A 26043-nucleotide genomic window follows, 5' to 3' on the forward strand; every position below is an offset into this window, starting at 1 on the left:
GGGGGGGAAAGGGCCAAGAGGGGGGCCAAGAGAGGGGCCAAGAGAGGGGCCAAGAGAGCGAAGCCTCGTGGACCTTCGCTTTTAACGGGGGGCGCAAGGTTATCTGGGAGGAATGGCCTTCACCTGGGCGCGCGGGCGCCAAGGTGTTCGTACTCCAGGAGGAGTCTGGGAGCTGTAGTTTCCAAGGGAATAACAATACCAAACTCCATATTGTTAAGCCAATAAGAGGAATTTAAAAAAAAGGAGTTATGGTCAAAATATTGATAACTTGAATTTTACAAAGTAAAATTTATAATAACGTAAAATAATGGCATAAAGTTCAACAGCTACTATTCCTTTCTGCCCAGTCCATAAAAGGCAAATAAAAAGAAACATGGGGCAAGGAATATTATATTAAAAAGTAGAAATCAAATAGCATAATAATAACACAAATGTATATTTTACCAATGTTCAGAGTAAAGGCAACAATATCTACAAAACAGTAACATACTAAATTCAATAGTACATTAAAAGGGTAATATGCTACTGTCAAGTGTGACTTAAATCTGGGACTCAAATGGTTCTATAAAATGAAACTCATTCAACAATATATATGTTGTTTACAGAAAAAAGAAAGAAAAATAAGTGGTCACTTTAGTTATTGCAGGCAAAATTCAATATTTTTCATGATACTATCATTTAGTTAAATAAGAATACAAGACAATTCCCTGAATACGGAAAGGCAGATATGAAAATCCCATTGGAGAAAGACTGAAAGCTTTTTATTGTCAGGATCAAGGAAGTATTTCAATCTTTGTCACTGTTGTTAAAATTAACATTGGATGTATTAACCAAAACATTAGGCAAGAAAGGGATTATATTAGGTACAAATTGAAAACAGAAAAGAAATGGAATTATGTATTTCCAGTTGACATAACTTTATATAGAGAAACCCAGAAAGCTTTCACAAGAAGAGGTTAGAATAATTCACTTAAACAAAGTTTAAGAAAGCAAAATCTAAACAAAAAGTTCATAGTATTTTCATATACAAAAGCCATCAAAACTGGAGATAAGAAAAAGCATTCCATTATTTATTTCATAAATAATTCCATGCTATTTAAAAAGGAACAAAGTCCTAAACAAAAATGAAGGATTATCTAAATTGAAAACTTGAAAATACAGGCAAAAATATTAACGATCAAAAATGTAAAGACACATTATAATCATAGATTGTAGCAGTGAATTATAGTTAAAATGCATGTATTACCCCAAATGGCCTATAGATTCAATTACATACCTATCAAAATTCTACTGGAATTTTTACATGAATAGGAAAATTTATTCTAAATTTCATATAAATTCTCAAGGAACCTGAATAATTAAAAAGTTAAGTTGAAGAAATTATTTTCTGATTTTGAAACTTATTACCAATGTATAGCAATAAAACAATTCACTTCTGGAATGTGAAGAGAAGAATAAACTGGTCCAATAGAAGAGAAAGCTTACAGTATTTTTTTTTGTATGGTAGCCCATAACTTTATTTCTAGCACTTGGGACACCGAGGAAGGTGAACCTATGATTTATAAACCAGCTCTGTCTACAAAATGAGTTCCAGGACAGCGAGTGGCTACACAGAGAAATACTGTCTCAAACAATTCCAACACTGTCAGTGTGTCAGGGGCCAGTCTCATTCTCACAATATTTATGCAGCCAAGTCTCCTCTACGGCACTATCTCTCCAGCAACAATTTAACCATGCCTATTTTACTAAAGATAAAAAATTAAGGTAAAGCTTCTTTATCCACCCCAAGAAATACACAAACTTGAGTTTTTCTTGCCTAATATCTCCACCTTTCATTGTGGAATCTAGGGTTATCATAATTTTTGACATGTCAGCATGTCTTTAAGCCAAGTTTCTGTTTGTTTGTTTTTGATTTTTTTAAAAAAGAAAACTTTCTTTTTTCATTATACATACCAATCAAAGTTCCCACTCTCTCCCCTCCTCCCATTCCCTCTACATACCCTTCTACCCCACCCCCATCCAATCCTCAGAGAGGGTAAGGCATATTGCTTTGGGGAAGGTTCAAGGCCCTCCTTACTATATCTAGGCTGAGCAAGGTATCCATCCAAAGAGAATAGGATCCCAAAAAGCCAGCACAAGCAGTAGGGATAAATCCTGGTGCCACCGCCAGTGACCCCTCAGTCTGCCCCAGCCATGCAACTGTCAACCACATTCAGAGGGACTAGTTTGGTCCTATGCTTGTTCCTTCGATATGGCGATTTCTCAGAAAATTAGGAAATAACCTTCCTCAAGACCCAGCAATACCACTTTTGGGTATATATCCAAAGGATGCTCAATCGTGCCACAAGGACATGTGCTCAACTATGTTCATAGCAGCGTTGTTTGTCATACCCAGAATCTGGAAACAACCTAAATGCCCCTCGACTGAAGAATGGATAAGGAAAATGTGTTACATTTACACAATGGAGTACTACACAGCAGGAAAAAAAAACAACGCCATCTTGAATTTTGCAGGAAAATGGATGGAGCTAGAAAACATCATTTTGAGTGAGGTAACCCAGACCCAGAAAGACAATTATTACATGTACTCACTCATAAGTGATTTTTAAACATAAAGAAAAATAGCCTACAAGTCACAATCCCAGAGATCCTAGACAACAATGAGGACCCTAAGAGAGACATACATAGATCTAATATATATGGGAAGTAGAAAAAGACAAGATCTCCTGAGTAAATTGGGAGCATGGGGAGCATGGGAGAGGGTTGAAGGGGAGGGGAGAGGCACTGAGGGAGCAGAGAAAAATGTAGAGCTCAATAAAAAAAAGGAAATTTGAAAATGTGAAACCAGAACAAAATCAGTTATAAATGATGTAACTTATAATTTAAATGACATGATGAAAACTGAAGAAATTAAACATTAATAATTTAAAAAATAAAACAGTTTGGTGACTGCTGTCAGACCAACCACAGAAACGTTACATCAGCTGTACATGGAAAGAATCCTGACAATTTTGACTGGATTTAACCTTGTCTTTCTTTAACTAGCTATGTGGTTTTCAAGTATGTATTTACTATTTCCTTGCCCATAAAAAGAACTGTTTATTGGGACTGTAGCATTGACAACAGATGTCCAATATAAAGTTGCTAAATTACTCAATAAACTTAGTTAAAATAATGTATGTGAAGACCAGGCACACAGTAAGTGCCTAATAAGTATTTAAAGCATCGTGAATTTTGAAGAACTCTTCAATATATATTCTCTGTGTGATTTGATTTGGCTTTGTCTTAATGTATCAAATGATTATTTTATATAGTTAATAGAGTTATACATGTTTGGTGTAGAAGATTATCAAATTACTTATATTTATAGACTGAGAAATGTATTTGAATATTGGTAACATAATTATTAAGGACCTGAGATTTTTCTCAGAATGATAAAACAATAGCAAGAGGAAAATAAATAACTCCATCAGCGAGATTAGAAGAGAGTGGTAATCAAAGAAGAAAATATAGAAAAATAATGAAACACCTTGAAATGCATAAAAATGTAAAAAGATTAAATAAAACTAATGATTAGAGAGAATTTCATGATGCTGAGTATTCTACATTTATATAAAAGTAATTTGTGGAAAAATTAGCAATTGGCAGAAAAATACAGTTATTTCAATTGTATATAACATTTTAGGATAATTATGATTGACTACATTTTATCAGGATCATTAAGTTTTAGCATCTTTTTTCAGAAATACATTCAAATCTTTCTGTTTAGAGATTACCATTTATAAATGATAGGGTGCATTTGTATACAAGTCTATGTTTACTTTTGTCTTTTGAGAATGAATGATCATGTTTCTAAATCAAATAGAATCTACTTACTTAGAGGTGGCCTCCCAAGGTACTCAATGTCTACTATAGTTTCATTATTTGAGAGGCAGGTTGTGTAGTGTGGGCTTTAGAGGATTTATCACTTATCTTTACTAAAAGATGATACTCGGGATACAATCAGGAGCACACAAATAGTAGCCTCAAAAGGGTCAACAATCTAAATTCAAACATTAAGGACCTTTAAATGGAAATGAAAAGTTGGAAAAGGAAAGCACAAAGTAAATCTTTAAAGAAAATCATGAAAGTGAAAACAAACAAAAGGGAATCAAAGAATCTAAAATTTAGATTGAAAAGAAAAACAAATTTGACAAAAATTGGAGTGGCAATGAAAAAATAGAGCATATATACTTATACATATAAATATTTAAATATATATAAATAGAGTATATATACTTATTAAATAGAGTATATATATACATATATATGCTATGAAATGAAAGTAAAAAATATGTTAGTCTTACTTCTGTAGAAACAATGAAACAATTGTAGTAGAATATAATAAGTTGGAAAGTTTAATAACCTAGATGACATGTACAATTTCCTAGAACCCAAATGTACAACTATCTGAAGAAAACTAAGAAGCCAGAACATAACCATGACAAATAAAAATATTAATTACATAGGCAAAATTCCCAACAAATAACAAGACTGTGTGGTTCACTATGACTTCCACTAAAGACTTAGAGAAGTACATAGTGCAGTTGTGTATCCCTATAATCATAACACTTGAGAGGAGGCTATTTTAGCAAGTTCCAATCCAGGTTGTGTTATATATGCAGATCTTATATGGAAGAAAGAAAAAGGGTACAGTTATGTTTTTGTAAGCTCTTTAAAAAAATAGTTGAAAACACTTTTGACTCGTTTTATAAGACAGAATTAACATGGTAGCAAAGCAATACACTGAAATCACAAAAAGGAAGTCTATCCCTTTTGAAAATAAACAAAATTATTTAGTAAAATAGCAGCACATTTAATTTATTGATATGTATTTAGATAAAATCATACTTAATAAAAGTGTAGTATTTATCTCAAAAATACTCGAGTAGGTCAAAATAAACATTAATGTTTCACATCAGAATAGAAATAAATCTTACTAAAAGGACTCAACTAAAAATGGGGGAAAATCTATTTGCCTGAATATGGACGATGTACATGATCAAGAGTTGAAAAGATGGCCTGCCAGGAGGAGGAGGGTCATATAGACCGGTCTCTATAATTGTGGTCCCATCCTTAGGGGTTATAATCCGGGTGGAGGAGGGACACAAGTCCAATCCTGTGCTCCCTGGGGTGGCCCTGTAAAGGGGTTTTGACGTTGGGCTGCTCCCCTTACATTGGGCGCTGGTGTTTGAGCTGGCTGGTACAGAATTGGTGAGTAAGGGCCCCCAACCGGGGCCCTTTTCCCCGTTTCCCTGAACTGCAGTAGCAGAGACAGGGGCTAGGGGGTTGTCCATATTATCGGTCTTGGATTTGCATTCACTTGCCCAATGTCTGCCCTGCCTGCATGGGGGCGGGGGGGGGGGGAAAGGGAGGCCACCCCCTCTGTTCTCAGGACCATTTTGATTATTTCCAACCATTGGTTGAGAGGGGCATTCTCTTGCAAAATGTCCCAGCTGACCACAGGCGAAACACGTCTTCCCTCCAGGGCGAGAGTGTCCCCTTTGTCCCTTAAATACTGCGCCGATGGCCAGGCTGATTGACTTTGATAGCTGATGGCCAAAATTATCTACCTCATTATACACTTTAATCATACCAGAAACATCAGTGTCCCTCATTTTTACCCTTAATGCAGCTTTGCATGCTGTATTGGCATTTTCGAAGGCGAGTTGTTTGACCAAAGTCCCTTCCATTTCCTCCGGCCCCAAGATGCTTTTTGCTGTTTCTTGGAGCCGACCCATAAACTGGGCATATTGCTCCTGAGGCCCCTGAATGATCTTAGTGAGCAGGGTGGTAGTGGCGCCAGTGGAGGGAACTGCCCTTCAAGCTGCCAGGGCAGCCTGCGCTGTCTGGGAAAGTATTCCCGATGATAATCCCCTTTGCCTCTTTTCATCCACAAACTTGCCTTTGCCAGCGATTTTATCAGCTGTCCAGGAGGCAGTCTGACTTAATGGGTTTCTTCTATTTTTGCTAGCAAGGGCCTCAGCCCTATCGAGAAAGTCAGACTTCCAGGTCAGGTACTGTCCTCTAGTCAGCACTGACTGGACCACCTTGCTCCATTCTGTGGGCAGCATAAATCCTTCTCCTGCTAATCCCTCCAATATAGAAAAAGTAAAAGGTGCATTTATCCCATAATTTTTAATAGCAGAGTGAAGATCTTTAATATGTTTAATTTTGAATTTTTAATATATGGGCTGAAAGGTTTCACATTCATTTTGTTCAGGTTCTTCCTCCAAATCAGAGTCCACCTGATCCTGATCATAATTGTCCTCTTGTCTTGATTCTAGCCCCAGGGGGTCTTCTGTGGTATCAGGTTGAGGCTCAGCAGCCCGGTCAGGACTGGATAAGCCATTTTACGATTAAGTCTAGAGTTTGCCCGTCTGTCTAAAGTCAGGCCCTTTCCCATAGTGAATTGTAAGTCCCGAATCTGAGAGGAAATGTCTGAGACTTCATGTTGTAATGTAAGCACTTGCTTGAGACACCCTATTTACGCCTTAAGGGCAGCCTTTGTATTAAACAATTCCTGAATCAAAGGAGTGGGCAAAGGCATGCTATCAGGTGTGGCCAAGGCATAAGGCAGCGGCTGCCTTTTTTGGCTGACTGAGAAAGACTCGAGGAGCTTTACCTCCTCTATCATACCTCTCTTCCCCATATCTAGCCGTTTTCTCCTGTAGCTCATTCTCAGACTCTGAATCCAAAAGCTCCGAATCTCTCCAGCTGGGTTTGGTTTCATCTTTAAAAGCGGCCAGCGATGGATAAATGCCTTTAGGCGTTTTATGGTTCTTATCTCCAGCGGACACAGTCCCCCTTTTTGGAGAGCTGTTGTAGGTTTAACAGGTCCTGGAGAGGGGTCCTCGGGAATACTAATTATAACTGAAGGACAGGGGGAAGGGCTCTCATTCACGACCTCTTTAGGGCCAGCGGGAGGCCTCTAAGAATTCAGTGACTATTGTTAAGAGAGGGGAACCATGGAGGTGGGTGGTCCTTGGGCTTCCCACAGGGCAGGGAACCCTGATTGCTCTTTGGGCTGATGAGGGAGGGGGACTTGATTGCGGGAGGGGGAGGGAAATGGGAGCCGGCGGTGGGGAAGAGACAGAAATCTTTAATAAATAAATAAAAATTAATAAAAAAAGACAAAAAATGAGACGGGGAACCATCCCCTCCCTTTTCTGGGCTATTTACTACGTCCCTGATCAGGAACCAGTAATTAATAACAATATCTGGCACAGAATTACCTGCTTTAATCATCTCATTAAGATTTTTGCCCACCTTGTCCCAAGTTTTAGGGTGAATTTTTGGGCTGGTAAAAACTAACCAAGGGCATTTTTCATATATAAAACAAAAAAATTCAGCTAAATCTCTCTTTTTAACTCTTACTCCCCTCTCCCTGAGTGACTGTTTAAATTCTTGTATGAATTTCTCTTCCTTTGAAAGTGATTGTCCCATGTCTATTGGACGACAGTGAACCTGCGCCTTCCTTGTCCTGCAGATCTCTCCGAGTCCTACAGCCAGCAGAACCTTCTCTTTATTTTTGTTGTCCCGGGACCACGCTTCATCGTCCAATAGTTGGCTGTACTTCAGGTGCCTGGTTCGGGCGCCATTGTAACCCGCCCAGCAGGTCCAGTTATTCCAGGGTCTGAAGGGGCACCACCTGAAAGAACATGGGCAAGAGAGGGAAAGAAGACCAAGCAGGCAAACAGGATTCTGTTCTCAATTTGTCAAGGTCTTCGTTTATTGAAGCAAGCTCCCTGTCTTATATACTCCTCAGTGAGGAACTCAGGCAGGGGGAACTGGGGAAGGGGGAAAGGGGAAGGGATTCAGCAGCTCAGCTTGGCAGCTAAGTGGGGCAGTTGCAAGGTCAGTGGCTAGAACACCTGCTCTTAGTGATAAGCAGCAAGCTGTGAAGACACTCTGTGGTGCTTTCCAGAGCTTGAGTCTCCAAGGTTAGCACGTAATGTTTTGGTTAACTTTAAGTTTTCTGTCTCAAAGTTTTTACTTCAAGGGCCTGTGAGAAAGGAGAAGCCTGAAATGGCTCCTGGCAATGGCCAGCATCACTAGTCAGTAGGGAAATGCAAAATTAATACACTTAACTGTCATCAGCATAGCTATAATAATTCATAAAATCATAAATTTTTTGCTAGTGAGAATGTGGGGAGATTAGTAAAATGCATTTCTTAGTGAAAATATAAAAATAGTGTACATCTTTTAAAAAGCAGTTCTGCATTTCCTTAGAGTTTAAATATGAAGTTATCATGTGCCATAGAAATTCACTTTCTATATGTAGAATCTTTTAGAAATAGTTAAAAATATTCGAACATATGTAAAGCATAAAAGGTTTGTTACTATAAACATTTGTTTATAGAAATATTATTTAAAATCCCCACCCAACTGTCCATCTGTTGATGAACATCTAAATACAATGTACTCTAACCATCCAACAGAAGGAAATCTGGTGATGAAACATACGTCAATGTAAATGAATATTAGATGTATTATGCTAAGTGAAAAAGCCTTACACAGAAGGTCGCATATTATTTGTCATCATTTAGTATGAAATATCCATGGAAGGAAAATTCATACAAATCAAAAGCAAATTAGTGGTTGGGAATAATTAGGACAAAAGGAGAAACTAACTGGAAGTCTAAATATGTTCAGGTTTCCTTTTGGAATTAAGACAATATTTAATATTAGATATAAATGACCTTTGGATAACAATGTGAATGTATTAAATGCAACCAAACCCTGAAATGGCTAATTGGTTAATTTTATGCTACATAATATAAAACAATGTTTTTGTACTGTGGGATAACCTTTCTGTATGCTGTGAATATGTTTTATTACCATTGGTTAATAAAGAGCTACTTTGGCCTCTAGCAAGGCAGAATAGAACCAAGCAGAAAATCCAAACATAGATACAAAAAGAAGAGTGGAGAGAGAGGAAACACCAGCCAGCTGCCCAAGAAGCAAGATGCCGGTAGAGTGGTAATGCCACATACATGTGGCAATACATAGGTTAATAGAAATGGGTTAATTTAAATGTAAGCGCTAGTTAGTAATAAGCCTGAAGTATTAGGCCAAGTGGTTTATAATTAATATTAAGTCTCTGAGTGAGTGTTTAGAAGTGGCTGTAGCACCCAGGGGAGGAGCAGACAACACAAAAAAAAAGCATCTGTTTACATTTTTGCTTGTTTCTAAATCAAAATTTTAAGTTTGTATATGTTTATAATAGACAGCATAATGGCCTAATACTTGTATACCTTATGAAAGATTAATTCAGTCTATTTAATATGCTACCTACCAATTTTGTCATTTTGTGCAAAGAATGCTTCAAATCCGTTGTCTTAAAATTTTTTTAAGTATACAGTACATTGTTATTAACATAATTCCCATCTTATACAAAAAACATCTTGATTTATTCCTCCAATCTGATACTTTTTATCCTATTATCAAATCTCCCAGTTGTAGACATAAGTTTCTGTCCTGCCTGGTCCCACAGCTGTTCAATCCCAAATAAACACACAGATGCTTATATTACTTATAAACTGGACTATTACCTCAGGGTTATTATTAACTAGCTCTTACAACTTAAATTAACCCATACTTCTTGTCTGTGTTTAGCCATGTGGCTTGGTACCTTACTCAGTGAGGCATTCTTATCTTTCTTCCTCTGTGTCTGGCTGGTGACTGACTCTATGCCTTTCTTCTCAGAATTCTCTTAACCTGGTCTCCCTGTCTATACTTCCTGTCTGGCTACTGGCCAATCAGAGTTTTATTAAACTAACACAAGTGAAAAATCTTTACAGTGTACAAGAGCATTATCCCACAGCACACAGTCTTGTCTTTATCTTTATTTCATAACAAAGGCCTTCAATAGGCCACCACTGAGTATGATACGGGCTGTGGCCTTTGCTATATGACACTGTTGTGTTAGGGTACAGCACATCTATATCTAAGTTATTAAAAAACAATTATCATGAAAGAATGTTAAAGTTCGTTAAATGTTTCTCTGCATCTATTGATGAGATTTTTCACACAACAAAAAAAATTTCAAAATTTACTGTAAAATTGCAAAATGCCACAACAATAATAAAATGCTAAGTAGAGCAAAACAAAAGTTTTTGTGCTATCTGTAAAAAATCGAATGGATCACCTTCCTGACTTCCATTCTATCATATTATAAGGTAACACACAGAGATTAAAGGATATTGTAGTTTGTGTTGCCTAGCCCTCATCTCCGGAAAACTGAAATTACTCAGGTGGCTTTGATTGAGTTCATCTCACTTTGTTCTCTATACAGCACAAATATGTTAGGTTTTTGTTCGTTTTAATAATATTTTCATTAATTATTGGAGAAATTTTACACAGTGGACTTTAATTATTTTCACACACATCTTCCCCAGCACTTGCTTAAACGTACCCTCTCCACCCTCATATCTCTCTCCACCCACCTTTTTTGTTTGTCTTTTTTTTTAACTCCCATTGAGTCTAATTTGTTGCTCAAATATTCTTGGGGCCTGCCCTAGAATGTTGTCACACCATTAAAGAAAAATGACTCTCTCTCTTTTTGCTAGTAGCTACCAAATGCCAATAGCTCCGTAGCTGCTAGGGGTGGGAGTTAAGGACCACGCTCCCTGCTCCATGCTGAGACTGTCCGGCTTGAGCTGGCACAGGTGTTGTGCATCTTGTCATAATTGCTCTAAGTTTATATATGCAATTGCCCTGTTGTGTCTGGAAAACAACAGTTCCTTGAAGTTGTCCACCACCTATCACTCTTATAACCTATCACTCTTATAATCTTTTAACTCCCTATTGCTCAAAGATTACTGATCCTATATGATCCAAATGTTTTATCAGAGTACTTTATGTTACCATCCTCCAGTATATAACTCAGAGATTGGGCTGAGAAGAAGCATACAGAATATCAAAGAATGAGAAAATTATCTGGACTTTAAGTAAACAATATTTAAAAACTGCTGCTAAACCAAAATTGCTAGGAAGTGTTTGCGGAATGTCTTATAATAGCCCCAGACTAAAAGGAAAGTCCACCAGACGTTATATTAAGCATCAAGGAGTGTATGCAGCAAAATAAGAATTTGCATTGAACTGACTTTTAACATTCTACAGCTGTAGAAGAGTTAAAAATAGGTTGTTACAAAGAGTAGCAAAAATACATGGTGAATGTTGTAAGTTTTATAAATAGAAATTGTTTCACAGCTAATATAGAGTGCAATCTTGAACTTACAGATCATCCAACTGGAACTTTATTTTTAGGCTTGGAAAAAATTAATTTCTGAGTAACTTCGTTCATGTTGAAAACTAATGTACTTATGTCTATTATAAATCCATTTAATCTTTTTGAGAAAATAGTCTTAATTAAAGAGTGTAGGATTTCAAAAGAAGGAACTCCTCATAATTTGAAGCAACAAGTTATCCTTTACCAGTCACAATACGTAATGAATAAAATTCATATTCCATTTTCCCAAATTCCAAAATAAAGGCACCACAAATTACCACAAAAGCTTCAGTATCCAAGGCAAATATTTGCCATTTCTCATGCCATGATCTTTGTCTGAAATATTCACCTCTCTCTATATATGTGTGTGTATAAATATATAATACATTTAGAATATATTGCCAGGTGGTGGTGGCGCACGCCTTTAATCCCAGCACTCGGGAGGCAGAGGCAGGTGGATCTCTCTGAGTTCGAGGCCAGCCTGGTCTACAAGAGCTAGTTCCAGGACAGGAACCAAAAGCTACAGAGAAACCCTGTCTCGAAAAATCAAAAAAAAAATAAAAAATAAAAAGTAAAATAAAATATATGTGGGGAGAGGTTATAGAGAAGTGCAGCTTTTCTGAAGGAAACATGTCACTAAGGCTTTGAGAGTTTAAAGTTTTACCCTATTTCCGGTTCACTCTATTTTTCAAGCTAGTAGTTAAGGATGTGAACTCTCAGCTTCCTGCCCAGGCCACCCCACTTGATGCCCTGCTTCCCCACCATGAGGAATTAAAGTTTCCCCATGTCCTTTTGTAACTCATTTTGTCAGATCTACATATCTGTAGATGTGTCACGTTTGCTTTTCCATGGCAGTTGAAGGACATCTTGGTTGCTTCCAAGTCTTATAAATTTTAACAAACTCTTATATAAATATTTGCATTTACTAGGCTTCATCAAGAAACTATATGATTTTGGCTATTTTATTGATAGGAAATTTTTTCCTGGTTTCACGTCCTTATTCGTTATTCATCTCTTGTGGCTTTCTGTTTCTTTCATATTCATTCTCAGTAGTTTTTGTATTTTAGGCAATTGTCCACTTTTTTATATTAGTCAAATTTAGACATGGAATCATTGATGAAAGTTGTCTATGATCCTTTTATAGCTGTGCTATTAGTTACAGTTGTTCCTCTTTCACTTAGTGTTAAGAAAAAAAAATAAGAAGCGCAGTTTGGCTGGCACAGGGAAGTCCAATTAGCTCAAATCAAATCAAATCAAAATGCCCATCATTTTATTAAGTACAGTGCTCTTGGGTGGCTGAGCACATGGAGGGGAAACAGGACAGCAGGGAGCCCATGCAAGCCTGGAACCACATGTTTCTCCTCTGGGAGCCCACTTAAATACCCTATGGGCGTGGTCCTGGCCCATCCCTGGGGCATTCTGGGATTTGAAGTCCAAACCCATACAACTCCCTGGCCAGGGGGGCTGGGATGGAAGCCAGGGGCTGGGGCTACACTCCAGACTTAACACTTAGGTTATTTGAAATTTCTTTCATTGTTCTCTCTTAGTCTATCAGTTTTTTCCTTTTTTCTTTTCATATTTTTTTGTTTAAAAAAATCACTTTTCATTTTACATACCAACCCCACTTCCCCCTCCTGACCCTTCACCTGCTCCTTCCACCTTCCCTCCATCCTACTCCTCATCAATTCCTCAGAGAGGGTGAGGCCTCCCATGGGGAGTCAACCAAGTCTATCCCCAGAGGAAGGTTATAATTTTTTTTTAATTGTTGGATGGTAAATTACCATACACATTGAAACACTTACAGGCTATTGCCACTGTTATTGGTTACCCTCCACAACCTGACTATAAGAACCTATTGCTGGCCAGGCAGTGGTGGCTCAAGACCTTAATCCCAGCACTTGGGAGGTAGAGGTAGGCAAATCTCTGTACGTTTGACCCAGCCTGGTCTACAAGAGCTAGTTCCAGGAGAGGTTCCATAGCTACGTAGAGAAACCCTGTCTTGAAAAACAAAAAACAAACAAAAATAATCTATTGCTGACGTCACCACATACTCAGTCATAGAGCATTAAAAAATCTAGCTGGTACCCATCTGAAAGCTTTACGTGCGTGCACTGGCTAGCTTTCAGTGATGGAAGGTACTATGAACACTGCCAAAGGAGGAAAGTTCTCTTCAGTCTCATCCAGCTGCTAACTAACTCTCTGACCTATAATAATGAAAATCCTGGCAAGATATCTCCACTGGTACAACAGTAGAATGGATATAATGGGATTAATCAACTAGTTATTTTTTACTGCATTTCAGACATGCTCTACAAGATTAAACCAATACCTGATACTGTCAAACAAGAAGGTCGCTGATTTTCTGGGACTACTACTACTATTTTTGATAAAATAACACGTAAACAACTTCTACTGACTTATTGCTATATGCATAGTTTAGTGCATCACTCAACCCTCATCAGAGGAGATTCTTCTTGCAGGAAATATCAATTAATGTAGAGATCCAAAACTGGTCATCATGCAGAAAATAAGAGACTTTGGACACTCATCCCTAAATGGGACAGCTCTAACTCACCATTCCCCTTACGGTTCAGGGATCTTCACAGAAGAAGGGAAAAAACATTGGAAGAGCCGCAGGTGGTAAATGGTTTCAAGGAAACATCATCTAGATAGAATTGGGCAGATTCACATATGAATTCATAGTGACTATGAAAGCATGTGCAAGAGCTGTATAAGGCAGACACAGTCTCAGTATGGAAGACTGGGAGTGACATTGTAGTCCTCAGCCACAGCTGAGGAGCTATTAGAGCGGGAATGCTGCTGGGAAGTGGAGTCAGTTTGCTTTTTTGTTTTATTTTTCTCTGGTTTTGGGGGACAGAGTTTCTTCATATTGCTTTGGAGCTTGTCCTGGAACTAGCTCTTGTAGACCAGGCTGGTCTTGAACTCAGAGATCTGCCTGCCTCTGCCTCCCCAGTGCTGGGATTAAAACCACGCGCCACCACCACCCATCGAGTCAGTTTTCTTTAATGGTGTTATACCTGATATATTAACTAAACTCCATGGTAAGTCCCATGCTCAGGAGTAGTATTAAAAATGTATTAAAAAGGAGGACACAATGTGTAGAAAGAAAGAAAGAAAGAAAGAAAGAAAGAAAGAAAGAAAGAAAGAAAGGGAAGATGGGTAGGCAAGGAGGTAGGGGTGGAGCTTAAAGGAGTTGTGAAGAAGTGATAAATATGATAAAAATATACTGTATGAAATTCTCAAAGAATTAATAAAACCATTCATTTTTGAAACTTTAAGAGAAATTTTAAGATTATAACTTAATTGCATCATTTCTCCCTTTTATTGTCACTCCAAATCCTCCCGTGTATTCTGTCATGTTCTCTTTTAAATTCATGACTTCATTTTTTATTAATTGTTGTTACATACACAAATATATGTATATGCATATGGAAATATATTAGGTATATTCCTAAATACACAAACACAACCTGCTCAGTCTGTATATTACTTGTATGTTATAAGGGCTGATTTGTATGTATGGTATCAGGTATTGGCTAACCAATTGGTGTGCTCTTTCCTGAGGAAAATCATTTTTTGTACTCACAGGATTGCTGGTTTGCGTATGGTTCTTTGTATAGAGTTGAGAGATCTCTTGTGCTTCCCCCAACCCCCAGTCCACATTAGCATGTCTATTGTTGTTCTTGTTCAGGTCAAGTTTAGGAAGTCATCGTGTTGGTAAGACTTTATTGGGATAGCTTCTGACATTCCTAGGAAGCCAGTCTCACAACAAACTCCCTGTTCTGCTGATTCTTAGAATTTTTCCACACCCTCTTCCACAGTGATACTCCGAGTCTTGGGAGCAGGAGTTATAGTGTAGAAGTATTACTTGGGACTTGGCTCTCTAACTGCATTTTGGCCACGTGTGGTTTTCTATAGTCATATCTGTCTCTTACAAAGAAATTTTTTTTGATGAGGTGTGAGGACTATACTTAACCTGCGGTTGTAAGGACAGATATTTGGAATGTAGCTAGGTAGTTTACTGATTTAGTAAAGTGGCAGTTGTAGGTTCTACTCCAAGATGTATGATTTCACTAACATTAAGGAATTAGCTAGGCTTCCAGTACTAGACATAATTTAGCACTTGTGGAGTGGGTCTTAAGTCCAACTAGAGGATTTTTGGTTTCAGAGAAGGTAGGCATGCCATTACTGTATCTGGTCATTGATGTGGCTCATAGGTGTCATAGGTGGTTTCATCTGTCGGTTGCCTCCCTTGTTTGGAAGAGTGCATGATGCCTTCTGGTAGCATGAAAGCTAGCTCTCAGGGAGAAGTCTTTCAGGTCAGTTACAGCTCAGGGTCTCTTGGTTCTGTGTCTCAAGTTCATGGTGTCGAAGCAATAAGAATTTACCTTCCACCTCTGGGGGCCAACCAATGACAATAGCAAGAGGCTTTAATTTTTTTTGGAAGTCTATTGGGCAACCCTAGCAAAAACTAAAAAGAGTACTCATGTTTTCCAAGGCTTTCTATTTCTGTGAAGAGACATCATGACCACAGCAATCCTTATTAAGGAAAACATTTAATTGAGGTGATGACTTACAGTTTCAGAGGTTCAGTCCATTATCATCATGGTGGGACATGGTGGTGTGCAGGCAGGCCTGGTGCTGCAGAGGTAGCTAAGAGTTTTACATCTGCAGGCAACAAATTGGACTATGACACTTGGCGATATGTTGAGCATAGGAGACCTCGAAGTCCACTCCCACAGTGGCGCACCTCCTCCAACAAGGCCACACCTATGTCAACAAGGCCATACCTCCTAATAGTGCCACTCCCTTGAGATTATGGAGGCCAATTACATTCAAACTGCTACAATGGGAAAAGTTTGTTTAAACCATCTATGTATATTTTTACAGCATTGCATATATTATAGGCATTTGGGGTACATAGGTGGGGGTATGATTCCTTACAAAATTTTGACATCTTTACTGTTGTTTTGCCTCCTTCTAGCCTGTACTTATCTCCTTCCACATCCCTGATTATAGTCCCCCATTTATCCTACCCTTAATATCAATTGTACCCTGCTATTATCCTATTTATTACAGCCTTACCCCACCCTGGCTTTACTCCCTTTTTACTCACCTGATTTCTGAAATTACTCCAGGATATATTTATATTTAAGGACTTGGAGCTAGGATCCCCCAATAAGAGTGAACATATGACTTTTTTTCCCCAGGTTTGGGTTACCCCACTCAATAAACTTTCTAGTTCCATTTACCCATTTTTTTTCATGATTTAATTTCTCTTTACAGCTTCATTGTATTTCATAGTATGTAGGTACTACATTTTCATTCCATTTATCAGTTGAAGGGCATTTAGGTAGTTTTCATTTCCCAGCTCCTGGGAACAGAGCAGTAATGAACATGTCTGAACAGGTATCTATGGAATAGTTTGCTGAGTCCTCTAGGCATGTAACAAGGACTGGTGTAGCTTAGTCATATGGTGGGTTTGTTTTTCTCTTTCAGTAATGCTCCAAACAGATTTCCAGAGTGGCTGAACGCATTTGCAATCTCCCCAACAGTGAATGTGGCCTTTCCCCCCACATCCTCTGTAGCTTTTGATGTCCATTGTTTTGCACATCTTGCCAATCTGACCCAGATGAAATCTCAAAGTTGCTTTGATTTCCATTTAATAGTTTTGGATGATCATTTTATTTTATATATATATATACACATAATACACACACAAATAGTGATAAAAGGGGCCATGAGTATTAAAAGAGAGCAAAGAGAAGTATATGGGGTATTTGGAGGGGGGAAAGGGAAGGGAAAACTTATGTAATTATATTATAATCTCAAAATAATAATGAAAAGGGTTCTCAGATCAATAGCTTAAAGCACTTTAGGTCCTAATTAAAAACAAAAATAATACAAACTAAAAAAAAATAAGTAGACAGCCATAAAGGACAATGTGAAGAAATATTAGTGTTTTTCAAAGGCCCCCACCATTTTTTAATCTATTGAGTTGCTCACATGATTTCTCTGCTTGAGCCCATTTATGTGAAAAACTATACTTATTGATTTACACATGTTGAACCATCCAAACATGCCTGTAATAAAGCCAACTTAATCCTAAAGGATCGTCTTTCTTTTATTATATTTTAATAAATTTTTCCATTGACAAATCTTTAAGTGTGTATAATGTGTTCTGGTTACTCTCACCCCTTTTCTCTATCATCGACCTTTTACCACTTTCAAATGCTTTGCTCGTCTACAAGTCCCGTTCTCACATTCATGTTGTTGTGTTGTTGTTGTCTTGTGACTCGCTGAGTTTAATCAGGTCCATCTGTGTAAGGAAGATATCTAGCTATCCATTGGAGCCTGGTGGCTTACCTGTGGGTGTGTGACTGAAAACAGTGACTACCTCTCCCCTCCCCTGGATCACCAGTAGCCAACCCCTCTTCCTGCTGAGCAGGCCTCAAATTCAATCAGAGTGGGTGGCAACCTCTATAATAATTTTGTCTCTTGCGGGCGGTGGTGGCGCACGCCTTTAATCCCAGCACTCGGGAGGAAGAGGCAGGCAGATCTCTGTGAGTTCGAGGCCAGCCTGGTCTACTAGAGCTAGTTCCAGGACAGGAACCAAAAAGCTACGGAGAAACCCTGTCTCGAAAATCAAAAAAAAAAANATATATATGTCCTTATTGTGCAACTGAGAATATCTTGTCTGGTTTCTTGGTAGTGTAGCTTATAGGGATCACAGCTGGGTAAGACCATTGATGCTTTTGCTCACTCAGCAGCCTTCAAAGCACCTTTCAGCACTATGAAAAGCTAGCCAGAAAGAAGAGTCTCCAACTGAATTCCCTTTGATTTCTTTACATGTTTAAATAAATATCTGAGTATCATCAACAGTAGGGTTTATCAAGTGTTCTGGTGGGAAATGAAGAGTAATTGCAAGAGCCCATTTGTAGGCCTCTTTGGCCTCCCTACCAACTCATAAATATTTATCTCACAAAATCTTCAAGCTAGACAAACCTTTATCCAAACCAACCAAAAGGCAGAGAGAGAATATCCAAATTAACAAAATCAGAAATGAAAGGGGGGACATAACAACAGACATGGAGGAAATCCATTAGATCATATTTCAAAAACCTGTACTTTCCAAAATTGGATAAATTAAAGGAAATGGAAATTTTTCTGGATAAATATGACTTACCAAACTTAAATCAAGACCAAATGAGCAAATTAAATAGACTTATAACTGCTAAAGAAATATAAACAAAACCTAAATATCAATGAGGATGTAGTAAAAGACAAGATCTCCTGAGTAAATCAGGAGCATGGGGACCATAGGAGAAGGTAGAAAAGGAGGGGAAAGGAAGGGAAGGGAGCAGAGAAAAATGTATAGATCAATAAAATCAATAAAAAAGGTTTGTCAAAAGTCTCCCAACCAAAAAAAGCCCAGGACCAGATGATTTCAGATTTTCATAGAAGAACCAATACCAATACTCAAATTGTTCCACATAATAGAAACAGAAGAAACATTGCCAAACTCTTTTTATGAGGCTATAATTACTCTGATACCCAAACCATACTAGGACATTAGTAAGAAGGAGATTTACAGGTCAGTCTCATTCATGGACATTGATGCAAAAATACTCAATAAAATACTGGCAAAACAAATCTAAGAACACAGCAGAAAAATCATTCACCATGATCAAGTCAGCTTCATCCCAGAGATGCAGGGATGGTTCACATATGAAAATCTGTCACTGTAGTCCACCATATAAACAAACTGGTTTATATGATTATCTCATTAGATGCTGAAAAAGCCTTCAACAAAATACAACATCCCTTCATGATAAAGGTCTTGGAGACTGAGGAATGGATAAGGAAAAATGTGGTACATTTACACAATGAAGTACTACACAGCAGGAAAAAATAATGACATCTTGAAATTTGCAGGCAAATGGATGGATCTAGAAAACATCATATTGAGTGAGGTAACCCAGACCCAGAAAGACAATTATCACATGTACTCACTCATAAGTGGCTTTTAGACATAAAGTAAAGAAAAAACAGCCTACAGTCCACAATTCCAGAGAACCTAGACAACAAAGAGTGCATACACAAATCTAATCAACATGGGAAGTAGAAGAAGACAAGATCTCCTGAGTAAATTGGGAGCATGGGGACCATGAGGGAAGGTAGAAGGGGAGGGGAGCAGACAAAAATATATAGCTCAATAAAAACAAAAAAATAAAAAAAGGCACACACTATTTCTTAATAATCCAGGGATTTAGGCGCATCTTTATCCAGCCATATGCTCTCTTCCTTCTAGCTCTGTCTGACTTTTTAAGAACCCCTTTGTTTTGGTCAACTCTCCCCCCTACCGCATTGTCACTTTAATTCCTCCTCATCATCCTGGCCTGAACCTTTCCAGCTCCAGTATTGCTCCTTTCTACTTTCACGTACGGTGTACTCTGCTAACCTTCCTTCCTTCCAGCATTCTTCACCACAGTGGCCCCGTTCTAGTGTTCTGGCTTCTTCAAGTACTCAAAGTTAAACACGAATCTGAAGACTATAAGTGAATATCCACACATGAGAAAGAATGTGTGGTGTTTGTCGTTCTGTGACTGGATTACCCCTGCCAATTTTCTAAATAAGGACAATTGAAAGTTGAGGTCTTATGAAACTAAAAGGCTCTATACAGCAAAGGAAATAGTTGAGTGAAGAGACAGCTTACAGAATGGGAGAAAACACAATTTAAAAAATGCAGCTATTAAACCCAAAAGAGAGTTCTCAAAACAAGGAATACAAATGTCTATCAAGTACTTTAAAAACATGTTCAACATTCTTAGTCATGTGGAAATGCAAAATGACTACTTTGAGATTCCATGCCACCCAAATCAGAATGGCAATCATTGAGAAATCAAGACAGCAAATGTGGGAGAGAATGTGGGAAAGAAGGAACTCCTCCTCACTGTTGGTAAGAATGGAAATTGGTATTACCTCCATGGGAAGCAGTGTGAAGCTACTCAACAAGCTAGAAATAAAATTACCATGTGAACCAAACATATCGCTACTAAAGGCTCTATATTTTACTATTGAAATATATGATTATCCATGTTTATTGATGCACTAATTCACAACATCTAGGAAATAAAACGAACCTCAGTGTCCAACTGATGAATCAGTAATGAAAATGTGGTGTGTACACACAATGAAACTTTTCTTATGAGAATATTTTTTGTGATCATGAATTTGCTTTCTAGTATTTTTTTAGAACTGCTGCTTCAGTGTTCATTAGAGAAATTGGCCTATAATCTTTTTCTATTTCTAGTCTTTAATTATTCTTTTAGAACTTCATACATAGATACAATGTATTTTGATTATATCCACCACCCACTCCCATCTCCACAAACCACCACCACTTCTCCCTCAACTTCATGTTCTCTCTCTTTTTTTTAAGTCTACTGAGTCCAATTAGTGCTTTCGTATGAACATGGATGTAGGATCTTCCATTGACACATGGGCAAGCTTTCTGGAGCCACAGCCTCAAGAAAATATATTGTTGCTTCCCAGCAAACATACAATGCCTGTAGTCCCTCTGCTAAATACAGGGTTTCATGAGCCTCTCCCTAGTCCATTTTGAAATTGTCAGGTTTTAGCATCAGGACAATACCGGCTTAATAGAAGAGTTTTGAAGTGTTCTTTCTGTATCTATTTTATGGGTCAACTTGACAAATGTTCCTGCTGTTCTTTGAAGATCTAGTGTAATTTTGTGCTGAATCAATATGTACTAGGACTTTGATTTTTTTAAAGAGGGTTGGGAGAATTTTTTTCTCATTAAACTTGTTTTAATGGGTCTCAAAATTCTGTGACAGATTTTTGGTCAAGTTGTTTCTATTAGAAAGTACTGATTTTGAAAACTAATAACTTAAAACTGCCACACACACACACACACACACACACACACACACACACAAAAATGGTCCACAAAACATTCTTCTTTCCTTCTGAAGGTTTTACGATGCATTGTTATCATTAACCAGTCTATTAAACTATTAAATGGCCAATTGAGACAAACAGTTCTGAGACCGTTCTTCCACCACTGATTAAGACTGGGGTGGCAGGTGTTAGGGATAATATTCATTTAGCCTTCTGACCTTTCTGGGCAGACTTGGTGACCTTGCCAGCTCCAGCAGCCTTCTTATCCACAGTTTTGATGACACCCACAGCAACTGTCTGCCTCATGTCATGAACAGCAAAACGACCCAGTGGAGGATAGTCAGAGATGCTCTCGACACACATGGGCTTGCCAGGAACCATATCAACAATGGCCGCATCACCAGATTTAAGAATTTCGGGCCATCTTCCAGCTTCTTGCCAGAACGACGATCAATCTTTTCTTTAAGCTCAGCAAACTTGCATGTTATTTTACATACCAATCCCAGTTCCCACTCCCTTCCCTCCTCCCATTTCCTCCACCTTTTCCCTCACCCCACCCCCACCCCATCCAGTCCTCAGAGAGGGTAAGGCACATTGCTTTGAAGAAAGTTCAAAGCCCTCCCTACTATATCTACGCTGAGCAAGATATTCATCCAAAGAGAATGGGTTTCCAAAAAGCTAGTAAAAGCACTAAGAATAAATCCTGCTATCACTGCCAGAGGCCCCACAGTCTGCCCCAGCCATACAACTGTCACCAAGATTCAGAGGGACTAGTTTGGTCCTATTCTGGTTCCTTTCTGAGGGTATGGGATAGTTGAGATAGAGGAAGGACAGAGATGAGAGCAAGGAAAAAGGCTTGATTTTGATTGAGAGAGCCATTATGGGACTAGCAAGAAACCTGGCACTAGAGAAATTCCCAGGAATCCAGAAAGATGACCCCAGCTAAGACCCTAAGCAATAAAGGAGATGATGCCCGAACTGGCCTTGCCATGTAGTCAGATTGATGATTATCTTAAATGCCACCATAAAACCTTTATCTAGCAACTGATGGAAACAGAGGTAGAGACCCGCAGCGGAGCACTGGGCTGAGTTCTCAAACTCCAGTTGAAGAGTGGGAGAAGTGAGAATATGAGCAAAGAGGTCAAGACCATGATGGGGACACCCACTGAAACAGTTTACCTGAGCTAGTGGGAGCTCACCAACTCGAGCCAGACAGAAAAGTTACATACCTACTTACTCCAAGAAGGAAGAACCAGGGCACAGTTAAAATCAGATTAAAGCAAAACTCAAGTTCAGAGGTATAAATAGTTCAGTTTCTGATACTGGGACCCTTGGAATAAGGTAAGGTTCTGTTAAAACATTTGAAAACCCGGTAAGCTAAATTATTTTTTTAAAAACCAGAATTACTAAACTGATACCTAATTTAAATAAAGGCACAACAGAAAAACAAAATTATAGATAATCTCCCTGATGAACATAGATGCAAAGAAATAACTTCTTGGATTTTGTCTAACCATAATATAATAAAGGTAGAGGTTAACAGCAACAGAAATCACAGAAAATACACCCAGTCATGGAGACTGAACAATATTTATAGGATAATGAATGAATCATGAAAGAAATAAAATTTTTAAATTCAATTAAATGAAAATATAAAAACAAAACACAAAAATCTATAAGATATAATTAACCTAGTGCTAAAAAAATCAGAAAGAACTAAAATATTTAAGTTAATAATGTACATTGAGATCCTAGAAAAATAAGAATAAACAGTACCCCCAAACAATATAAAGGGATAAATAATCAAGATCAGAGCAGAAACTAATGACATAGAAATGGAAAATACAAAAATAAAGAGTTTTTCCTCTAAAATATTAACAAGGTTGAGAAAATATTTACTATATTAAACAAAAGGATGAGAGTGAAGATCATACCAATAAAATTAGGGATGGAAAAGGAGATATTACAACAGATACAAAAGAAGCATTTCATAAACCTATTGTCTACCAAACTGGAAAACATAAAAATAGATTAATTTATCAGTGCATATTTACTATCAAAGCCAAACTAGAAGAAATAAAAATTTAAACAGACTCATCACAACTAATGAGAGTAAAATGATTCAAATAACATTTAAAAAGCCCTTCTCCAGATGGATTCATTGCAGAATCTTAACAGATGTTTTAATTAAGAAGTACAACTGGTACTTCTTAATTTATTTTACAAAATAAGAAAGAAATGAGTGCTTCTAAATTATTTTTTACCAACTATGCAAGAAAATTAGGAAAAAGAATTTTAGAAATTCCTACAAACCACACAATTATAAATATTGTCATATTTAAAATGCTTGAAAAACTTGAAGTAGTGGAAAAGCAGTTTTCTTTTGGCAACAGAAAAACAGAAACACAACAACAGTTTACTAAATTGTCTTAAGAATTCAAATATGTACTTCTATATTTGTTTGTTTTGATTTTGAAATATCAGATATTAACTTGGAATAAGGTTACTTTTTAAAACTCAGAATTACGTTGATACCTAATCTAGATAGGGGCACAACAGAAAAAGAAACTTATAGAATAATCTCCCTGATGAACATAGATGCAAAAAAAATCCCAATATTAATCATCATAGGACCAAACTAGGCCCTCTGAATGTGGCTGACAGTTGTATGGCTGGGGCAGACTGTGGGGCCACTGGTAGTGAGACCAGGATTTATCCCTACTTCTTGTTCTGGCTTTTCAGACCCAATTTTCTTTGGAGGGATGCCTTGCTCAGCCTAGATATAGTGGGGAGGGCCTTGGTCCTGCCTCAAAGCAATGTTATAGACTTTGCTGACTCCCATGGGAATCCTTACCCTCTCTGAGGCATGGATGTGGGGGGTGGAAATGGGAGAAAGTAAAGGGAACAGGAGGAGGGGAGAATGGGAAATGGATTTGGCCTGTTTAAAAAGAAAAGATAGTTTTTTTTTTTTTAAAAAAATACATTTTTAAAAACTCCCACCCGGGTGGTGGTGGCGCATGCCTTTAATCCTAGCACTTGGGAGGCAGAGGCAGGCGGATCTCTGTGAGTTCGAGACCAGCCTGGTCTACAAGAGCTAGTTCCAGGACAGGCTCCAAAACCACAGAGAAACCTGTCTCGAAAAACAAAACAAAACAAAACTCCCAATAAAATACTTGAGAACTGAATTCAAAAAACATAAAAAACAAATCCACTGTAATTCAGGAATGGTTCAATATACATAAATCAATAAATGTAACCTCTCAATAAGCAGACTCAGAGACAGAAACTACATAATCATCTAATCATCTTATTAGATGAAGAAAAGACCTTAGACAAAATCCAACATTGTTTCATGATAAAAAAAAAATTAAAAAGCTCTGGAGAATCTAGGCATACAGCAGCTATATCTGAACATACAAAAAACAATACACAACAAGCCTACAGCCAACACCATACCAAATGGAGAAAGTCCTGAAGTATTTCCACTAAATCAGGAGCAAGAAAATGTCTAGTCTCTCCATTCATGTTCAGTGTAGTGCTTCAAGACTTGGCTACGGTAATAAGGCATGTGAACAAGATAACACTGATACAAATAAGAAACAAAGAAATAAAAGTATACTTATTTGCAGAGTATATTATTCTATGCAATAAACACCTGAAAACCAACACCAGAAAATCCCTACAGCTGCTAAAGACTTTCTAAAAAATTATAGGCTACAAAAATTAATACAAAAATTATAAGCTTTCCTATATACCAAAGGCAAACGAACCGAGAAAGAAACCAGAGAAATAATCTCATTCACGATAACCTCAAAAAATACCTTGTAATAAACCTAACCAAGAAAGTTAAAGACATATCAGATGAAAATTTGAAGATGCTGATAAAAGAAATTAAAGAAGACATCAGAAAATAGAAAGCCCTCCTATGCTTATATATTTGTAGGTTTTGTATTGTGAAAATACCCATTCTACCAAAAACAGTCTACTAATTCAATGCAATATCAATCAAAATTGCAACCCAAGTCTTCCTATATATTGAAAAAATCTTAAAATTCATATGAAAACACAAAAGACCCATGATAACCAAGACACTACTGAACAATAAAAATATTGCTGAAGCTATCATATCTGATTTCAAGTTATAAAAAGACAGTATAGTATATAATAAGTATGTATCATGTATGAGTATAATAATAAACAGACATTTATCAATGAAATAGAATTGAAGACTTGAAAACACAGATATAAGCCCATGCCCCTACAGCTACCTTTTATTTTACAAACAGGCAAAAAATACATGCAGGAGACAAAAACAATATCTACAAAAAATTGTGCTAGTCAAACTGAATAGCTTCATACAAAAGAATGGAAGTAGGTCTTAGCTCTCTCTTTTCCTGCACGAAACTCAATTTCTAATGGATCAAAGACCTCCATCCAAGATCCAAAGCTGTAAATCTGTTAGAAGAAAAAAAAATCCAGAATAGGTTTCAACTCTTGAATGTAGGAAAGAACTTTCTGAAATGAATTCCAGTAGCACAAGCTTTCAGACTAACAATTGACAAATGGGATCTTATGAAACTAAAACGCTTCACTACAGTAATAAAATAAAATAATAATAAAAAGATATTATAAAAACAGATAGCTCTATGCTCATGCACATATTGTCAGAACTAACTAGGAAATCAATACCAATGAACTCATACTATGAAGCCAGTTATTACCCAAATATAAAAATCAGGCAACAACAAAAAAGAAAGCTGTAGACTAATTTCCCTGATGAACATGGAAGCAAAATTTATCACAAAATATTTCAAAACTAAATTCAAGAA

The 26043-nt window shown here is 37.4% G+C and overlaps 2 protein-coding genes across 4 annotated transcripts in view; one reads left to right on the plus strand and one right to left on the minus strand.

Moving 5' to 3' along the window:
• Positions 1-5780, minus strand: part of LOC126493122 (glyceraldehyde-3-phosphate dehydrogenase-like) — a 12622-nt gene extending 6842 nt beyond the window's left edge. The window contains exon 1 of the mRNA XM_050129921.1: positions 5019-5780. Coding sequence (XP_049985878.1) covers positions 5019-5780 — 762 coding nt within the window. The remainder of the gene's footprint in view (positions 1-5018) is intronic.
• The window catches only part of Zc3h12b (zinc finger CCCH-type containing 12B), a 199442-nt gene that overhangs the window by 126376 nt on the left and 47023 nt on the right, over positions 1-26043 (plus strand). The window lies entirely within an intron of this gene.

Source organism: Alexandromys fortis, unplaced genomic scaffold, assembly GCF_014885135.2.
Source record: "Alexandromys fortis isolate MF-2015 unplaced genomic scaffold, M_Fortis_MF-2015_v1.1 scaffold_317, whole genome shotgun sequence".
Lineage (NCBI taxonomy): Eukaryota > Metazoa > Chordata > Mammalia > Rodentia > Cricetidae > Alexandromys > Alexandromys fortis.